This window comes from Vigna unguiculata, chromosome 7 (genome assembly GCF_037176805.1).
Source record: "Vigna unguiculata cultivar grain cowpea cultivar isolate G323 ecotype 2 chromosome 7, ASM3717680v1, whole genome shotgun sequence".
Taxonomy (NCBI): domain Eukaryota; kingdom Viridiplantae; phylum Streptophyta; class Magnoliopsida; order Fabales; family Fabaceae; genus Vigna; species Vigna unguiculata.
This window is the reverse complement of record NC_140798.1, coordinates 22521604-22529642: the sequence shown is the minus strand read 5'-3', so window position 1 is coordinate 22529642 and position 8039 is coordinate 22521604. Positions and strand designations below refer to the sequence as shown.

Below are 8039 nucleotides of genomic sequence, written 5' to 3'. Positions count from 1 at the left end.
ATGAATTGAAACCTTGAGATTACCGTTTCATATGGTAGAGTTTATTAATTGAAACCTTTCTTAATCACCATAACATCATATAAGCTTAAAATGAACATGGGGTTTTATCATACAAGCCTTCTTGTAAGGACAAAGAAGAGATTTCAACATTTATGGAGGGCATAAGGAAAGGAAAGGATGTGAAAAGAAATTTCCAGAAACGAGAAATGATTTCTAATGATCCATACGATCGTATGGATCCACTATTAAAAATCGACCGGTCCACACCCGACCACCTTGATAACTTAAACCATAACCCATCCCTTCATCATAATTTTAAAATATGGTGGGGGAAAGGGGAAGACCCTAGATTGGAGTCATTTCCATCTTGGTACTTTTCAGAAAAGTTAAATCCCATAAAAATGAAATAAAGTATGGAAGAATGTCCTTTGAGATAAAAGTTACAAGCTTGAAAGACACGTAATAAAAGTTAGGGTTATATAATCTTAAAACAATGTTGTTCAGAACAATGTTAGATTGACTATATGATGCAACCAGAATTCCCTTCAAAGAAACCCTCATCAGAATTGGTTCCAAGTAGTAATAAAAGATCGAGACTGTGTTCCAAAGCACTGCTTATATTCTATACACAAGGCAGCCACACAATCATATCACAGTACATCTCATAAAGTAGTCTAATTCTGCCCCTATAAAAATAGTTCAACATGATTCCATGTTCCCTACGCTTCTTATATATCTTTGTTTAGCACTATAACAGTTACTATCCCCTAGCCTTTTCCAAGTCTGGAAGATCTGCAAATGATAATTATTCATGTCAGGAGGGGAAGAGCACAATAAATATGGAAAATAATTACAAATAATTAAATATTAAATAAAGAAAACCAAATGAAGCAGTTTTTAATTAACTACTAACAAATTGTCAATTTTGAGGAAATATAGACATTCATTTTACGGACTAATAGAGAGATATAGAGCTCGTGCCATGCATGTGCACAATATAACAGTAACCATAGGAGAAGAGAATGAGATCAAATGAATTATGGAGTGTTAGCCTAACTAAGATGTCATAGTTCATAATAATGCATAACATTTTAATAAAACAAAAACAATTTATGTTGTATGCACTTCAACTTCTGCAGAAATCTTCTCATCTAATTTCACTATAAGTTGAGGTACACATGCTGATTTTACCTCTCCTACAAGTGTTTATTGAGAAGCTTTTCTAAAGTCTAAAGGATCTCATTGTCACTTAGCAATTGAAAAAATCACTTGAATTTAATTAGAGATACAAGGGGATTACTCACACAACATTCCATCATCATCACTGCTTCCCTCATCTTGACCAACAAACTGTAAAAGAATAAGATGCCATTGATTGAGATTAGGTACCGAGTTACTAAATTTTGTAACACACGTGGCACGTGAAAAGAACTATTTTACCCGAGAATCATCATCAGATACCAAATCAGCTGCAAAAGTCCCAACAAAAGCTTAATCAGATTAGAGCAATACTCACAAAAAGTAATAAACTCTATCGTAATCCTCAAGCAACTTAAACAAAGATCAGGATGTTACAAATGGAATTAAGAATAGTGATAGTGGTGTGAAATGTGAATTGAGAATTGAGAATAAAAAATGATTTTATAGAACTAGGTCAATCAATGAGATAGGCAGCATCTTAAGAAAAAAAAGAATTTTAGGAGGTTAATCAGGATGCCTGAAAGCAGTAGTACCAATCACAACAACTTACTTGTTCCCCCCAAACATGGTGGGGGAAAGGGGAAGACCAGACGAAGATACAGGAAAAGTGTAATATGTAAAATACTGATGAAACAAGAGAGGGAGATATAGGTAAGTTGTCATCATCATACTTGTGGCCAAGGGAGTAGAATGATGTAAAATACTGATCTTATACTCAAACATCTATCAATATACCAAGTTGAATAGAATTAATAAAACCCATCTCAGTAATAGTCATATCTAATTATATTGGAAACAAAATTGAAATGTTAATATTCTAACCGCCATGCCCTGTTGTTCAAGCTGAAGTTCATTCAGCTCTCAACTTGTTACAAATAATGCAATAACATGAAAACAACATATGTTAGACAAATGGAGAAGAAAAATTAGTTAAGATAGTTAGAATCAGTTACTTGAGGTGTTAGCTAGTGTTAGTTGTTAAATAGGAAAGGAGGAGAGGAAGAGGGACAGGAAATGTTTTTGTAGATTGCACGTTAGCTCTTTGTGAAGGGGAAACCCTTGGAGGAGAAAGTTTCTCCTATTGTTGTGTTCTTTTTCTGTCTATTCAATAAAAATATTTTACTCTTTATCCTCTTTTCATTTATGAGTTCCCATCAATTGGTCCGACCTGCTGGATACGTGAAGGCTGAGTAATGGAAGGCAGAATCAATGCTTTGGAAAAATGGACCAGCAATCAAGGAAAAGTGAATGTGGAAGTGAAGATGGATTTGGCTATTCTGAAAGATAGCCTACAAGACATCAAAGAAATGTTGCGTAATCTCAAGAGAAAACGAAAAGTTATCTGAAGAAGGTGAAAACTTAGTTAATGGTGAGGGAAGAAATAAAGAAAGATATGCTCACAACAACAAACCCGATGAGGAAGAGGCAGATGTGCAGAGGCCGTGGATGAAAAGGATGGAACTACCAACGTTTGAAGGGAGCTATCCCTTAGGGTGGATATCAAGAGCGGAGAAGTACTTTGAGGTTCAGAATGTTACTCCAAAAGAAAAGTTAAGTCTAGCTTTCATTAGCATGGAGGGGAACGCAAGCCATTGGTTCAGGTTTTGGAGACAAAAAACTAAGAACCCATCTTGGGAGGAGCTGACAACAACGTTAAGTAGGAGTTTTGGTGGAAGTGACCGTAGCACGGTGTTCAAACGATTGGCGACAATAAGACAAATTGATATGGTGAAAGATTATATCCAGGAATTTGAATTGTTAGCATCTCAAATTCCTCAAGTTTCAGAAAAACAACTGTTGGGATATTCTTTTGCGAGATTACAAACCAAAATACGTAACCAAATCAAGCCACATGATCCAAAAGGGCTGGTTCAAGCCATGGAGATTGCGCACGATGTAGAGGATGCAATGATACAAGTTATAACAGGCGGAGAAATGTCTTATCGAAATACTAATTCCAGTTTTCGGTATAAAGGAGGGTTGGGAATAGTGTCACGAATGGAGCCTTTTATTAAAGGAAAGGGAATCTCATAAATGGCTTCCAGTAGTGGCAGCAACACTACAAAAGAGGGGATACAAGATACGAGCTTGTTTGCTATCTATGTTTTTATGGATCTTTTATTATTGGGAAGGTTTTTTTATGGGTAACATAAGAGATAGAAAAGCTAAGGATTTTGAATTGATAGCTATTCAAACTCTTAATCTATTATTCAAATCCCCTCTTAATCTAATAACAATAGTCAAATTTAGTTTATATTTTATCTTTACCGGGAACTGTGTTCCCAAATAGTTTACCCAAAAATTTGTATAAGAAACATTAAAACTTCAAGTCTAAACAACTTAGAATTGGAAGTGTGTACAATGTACTAAGAAAGAAAAGAATTAATGGAAGATGCTAAGGTCGCAATTATTGAACCGTTCATGCAAATATCCTTCCATAAAAGGAAGATCCAGACAAAAAAAAAAAGAAAATGTTAGCAATTTCAAGATGATGATGATGAAGATGATGAATAAAAGATTATGTCAATCGCTCTTGTGGCATAAAAGGTGAAAACAAAAACTATCACTATGTAACTCTTAAGTATAAACATGGTGAAAAGGTTTCTCTTCCAAATGAAAGCTAGAGCAAAATTGCAGGAGGGATCATTCTTCACACTAAATGCATTGATGGCCACGAAAATATGAATCCGCACATTTAATTACAGAGTAAAATTTTTAGATATAAAAATCTAGCTTCCAAGGGAAGTTATGATTTATAGAAGCTTACAAATTGACTCTTCATCTTCATCACACCATCTGTTCCAATCAACCTTCAGGTACGGAGCAGGTTTCTCTTCAGACTTCAATAGCCTCTTCCACCAACCTTTTTCTCCTTTCTGAATTAAGCATAGTATGTTTCTTAAGCCAGATTTAGTTTTACAACCCTACACACCATAATGAAAAATTTAAGTATATGACTACCAGACCTTTTCTTTTAAAAAGTTTGACATGGAAAAGAAAAAAAATAAGAGGCAAAAACAAAAACTATTGAGTCAGATTCTCTTGAGAAATTTATTTCACCACCAGATCTCTAACTTTTAGCATAATTGAGAAGCTTCATATTCATTCATCTTCAATAGAACCTTAAACAAAAACACTGTTTATGTAAACATAAAAACATTGCATGTTCACATATGCATATGAAAAAAAATTCCACAAGCTGTTCCATATATCATAAAAAAGCATGCACAGAATCAAATAACAGTGTGGCATTTTTCTAATGTGAAGAATGTGATAAAACAAAACCATAATCTCCCTCACCTCAGGTTCAATGGATCCATAAAGTTCCAAGCTAAAGCTGTAGGATTCATCTTGAATCCCCGAGGCAGAGAAACTAAACAAACCCTGAGGCTCACACTTCACAGAAACATCCTTGGCATCAGGCAGAGCAACAGTAAGGTAAACCTTATCAGAACGTTGAGCCCACAAAACTTCAGGATGGCGACTAATCTCACAAAAAAAAAAAAAAAAAAGACACAACTTTTCAACGACATTACAAATAAATGGGTAAATTGCTCAGAATATTAAACTGTTAAAAGTCACAACCAAATGGATCAACTGTATTACAATGTTTTTCCCACAAAAGATGTGAAACAGAAGCCGCAAAGGTAATATAGAAATGGGGTACTGGTAAAATTAAGTTATTTTACAAGTGATTAAGTTTTCTCTCTTCGTGTCGCATCAGAAATTAGAAAAAGCTTTAGAAAATTACTAGTAAGTCAAACAATGAAATGAGAACAGAAAAAGAAGCAAAGAAAGAACCTCATTTGTTGAGTGAGAAGGACGAATGCGAAAGAAAGTCTCCAGAAGAGAAAGAAATGTGGGTATGATTACGATATGGTAATGACTTCAAGACAACCTGAACTTCGTTCTTGATTCTTTGATCTCACCTTCCTTGTCAAAGGATTCTCAACCTACAACCTACAAACATTCCTTCCCAGCGTCATTTTTTTATTCATTTCCAGGAGATATTTGCCTTTTATTTTTTAATAAATAATAATGACTTTTAAATTTTTTAATCCAAGATTAATAAATAAATAAATATAAAGACTTAATAAATTTTAATTTGTAGCAAAATCTTCCGAAGGTCCCGTTTCTGTAACAAAATTTCAATTTAGTTCTCATAATTTTATTAGTTTTAATTAGGTCTTCATTTTTGTAAATTAGTATCAATTAGGTCTTTTCCATTAGTAGAAAACTAACAATGTTAACTTCTCATTTTTTTAATTTTTTGAATTTTTTTTAACTTTTTCTAATTTTTTTAACATTTTTTTTTTAAATTTTTTAAATTTTTTTTAAAAAAATATTTATGCCACGTGTAAGGTTTGTAGTGTGCTACGTGTCAATCTAATATGATAACACGTGTCAAATTATTGTCTGAATCTCAATTTCGTCATCATATTTGTTAATTTGATTTGATTTCAGCCCTACATTTTTTTTAAAAATTTTAATTTCATGTGCTCTAAATTTAGAACAAATTTAATTTTTATATAAATGTAATGATGATACTTTTATTACAAATGATATTTCTATTACATATTTTTAACAATGTTTAATTTATTTAAATTTATATTTTACATTAAACTTTATTTAAATTTTATTTTAAAATTATAAATATATAGATTAAAAATTTATATTCAAAATATTTGTATAACATTCTATATCAACAATATTTTAGAATTGGCTTAAAAATAACAATTTTATAAATTCAAGTGTAAAATTTTAAATTAATTTTATAACAAATTAAAATAAATATATTTAAAATTTTAATATTAAATACAATTAATATTATTAAAATATTTAATAAAAATATCAATTTTAATAAAAATAATCATAACATTATATAAAAGTGAAATTTGGTCTAAATTTGGAGTGCTTGGAATTGAAAATTTTTAAAAAAATTTGGGACTGAAATCAAATCAAATTAATAAAATATGAGGACCAAATTGAGATTCATACAATAATTTGACATGTGTCAACATATTAGATTGACACGTGGCACACTACAAACTTGACACGTGGCATAAATATTTTTTTAAAAAATTTTAAAAAGTTCAAAAAAAAAATCAAAAAAAAAAAAAGAGAAGCTGACACGTGACACCTACTTAACGGTGTTAGTTCTCTACTAACGGAAAGGACCTAATTGATACTAATTTACAAAAATGAGGACTTAATTGAGACTAATAAAAATACAAGAACCAAATTGAGATTTTGCTACAAAAACGAGGACCAACGAAGTATTTTAATCTTTTATTCATTTCCAGGAGATATTTGCCTTTTATTTTTTAATAAATAATAATGACTTTTAAATTTTTTAATCTAAAATTAATAAATAAATAAATATAAAGACTTAATAAATTTTAAGATAAAATTAGAAATTTTTAATTAGATCTATTAAATTTTTGTAATGTACTAAAATTTTTAAAAATTTAACATTTTTCAATTAGGGATTTCTACTTAGATTTTTCTTTGTTAATTATGTTTTTAGATTTTTGTGTTTACTAGATGACATGATTATTAATTAAGCAATATATTGTTATCTTATCTCGTCGTCTTTTTTATTTCTCGTTATATATAATTTTTTAATTAATTTTTAATTTTATAATTTATTTTATAATTTTAAATTTATCATATAATTTTATAATTTTATAATTTATAGTTTTATAATATAATAACTTTAATATTTTATAATTTCAAAATTTAAAATTTAAAATTTTTATATTTTACAATTTTATAATTTTATAATAATATCATGATTTTATAATTTTATAAAGGTTTAATCATGTCCTTGATCTCCATTTTGGATGCAAAATCTCAATTTGATACTCGTATTTTTAAAAGTCTTAATTTGGTTCCTTTTTTATTAAAACGTCTCAAAATTGTCCTTTCTGTTAAGTCTGGTTAGACGACATTAACTAAACAGTGACATGACAAGGTTGACCAGTGACGTGGCAAGACTACACTTAAACGTGGAATATGATGATGAATTAAGAACTCACAGTTAAAAGATTAAGATGCTTGACATCGTGGGCAGTGAGATTGTTGGTGATGGCACCTCCACTCAAGTTTACCATCTCAACTCTAAAAACTTCCCCAACAGTGACCTCTGCATTTGGGGGTATATTTGAGTGCCATCAGTTGTGAAGAGGGGTTTTCTGCTCCCACGCTTTCTTCTTCAAGTCTATGGCCACCACCAATCTTGGACCAGACAGAGCCATTTGTTGTGGGCAATATTATCTCACACAGATCCACTCAACAAAATCAGAAGTTCAAGGAACTTCTTTTAATACTGTCCCACTTTCATGGTAGCTTGACTTAGACTTGCTTTAATACATAATCGTGAATGTAGCTTCACTTGACCCCCACCTAACCCTTATCTAGTCCCTTCCGTAGGACCACTTACCCCTCATTGTAAACTTTCGCTCCTTCTTTCTTCTCTTATGTTTCTTCATCACTGGAAAGGAATGATTTCATTGCTTCACAACCAACCAAAGAGCATCATCATCAACCCCATCACATCGTTTTTTTTAGCCAAATTTCATCAACCGTCCGTGTTGCATATCACAAATGCCTCCTTCACATTATGCTACACTTTACGTGAAGTAATAGAGTTTCTATATGTGCTTCCTTGATTCCTTCTCCTTCTTTCTTTCTACGCCTCTTTGTATTCTTCAAAAGTCGCCTCTGCTACTGCTTAACTTCTTCCTCCCTCTCTCTCTTTCTCTTTCTTGTCCCACAAACAAACAATTCAACTAGATTTTAGTCTGTCCTCACAAACCTCCATGCACAGGATCCTCAGC

General features: G+C 31.5%; 1 protein-coding gene across 2 annotated transcripts; it reads right to left on the bottom strand.

Moving 5' to 3' along the window:
- Positions 1–460: 460 nt before the first annotated feature.
- LOC114190169 (co-chaperone protein p23-2-like) lies at positions 461–7419 on the bottom strand. Of its 2 annotated transcripts, none has more exons than XM_028078962.2 (7): positions 7239–7419; positions 5002–5160; positions 4501–4684; positions 3968–4076; positions 1441–1469; positions 1305–1350; positions 461–792 (listed from the first exon to the last, which is right to left on the bottom strand). In XM_028078962.2, exons 2-7 carry the CDS (start codon positions 5004–5006, stop codon positions 761–763), a joined length of 405 nt encoding a protein of 134 aa, XP_027934763.1. In that variant the 5' UTR covers positions 5007–5160; positions 7239–7419; the 3' UTR covers positions 461–760. The 2 variants fall into 2 exon arrangements, with proteins under 2 accessions (XP_027934763.1, XP_027934762.1); XM_028078961.2 differs by having other exon boundaries at positions 3968–4124; positions 7239–7411.
- Between the last annotated feature and the right edge of the window lie 620 nt (positions 7420–8039).

Bases quoted from the DNA above. Each gene is read 5' to 3' on its own strand.
- LOC114190169 (XM_028078961.2), bottom strand. The intron at 1,351-1,440 runs GTAAAATAGTTC...ATTCTTTTACAG, and splicing joins TATCTGATGATGATTCTCGG to TTTGTTGGTCAAGATGAGGG. The intron at 793-1,304 runs GTGAGTAATCCC...TATCATTTGCAG, and splicing joins TGATGATGATGGAATGTTGT to ATCTTCCAGACTTGGAAAAG.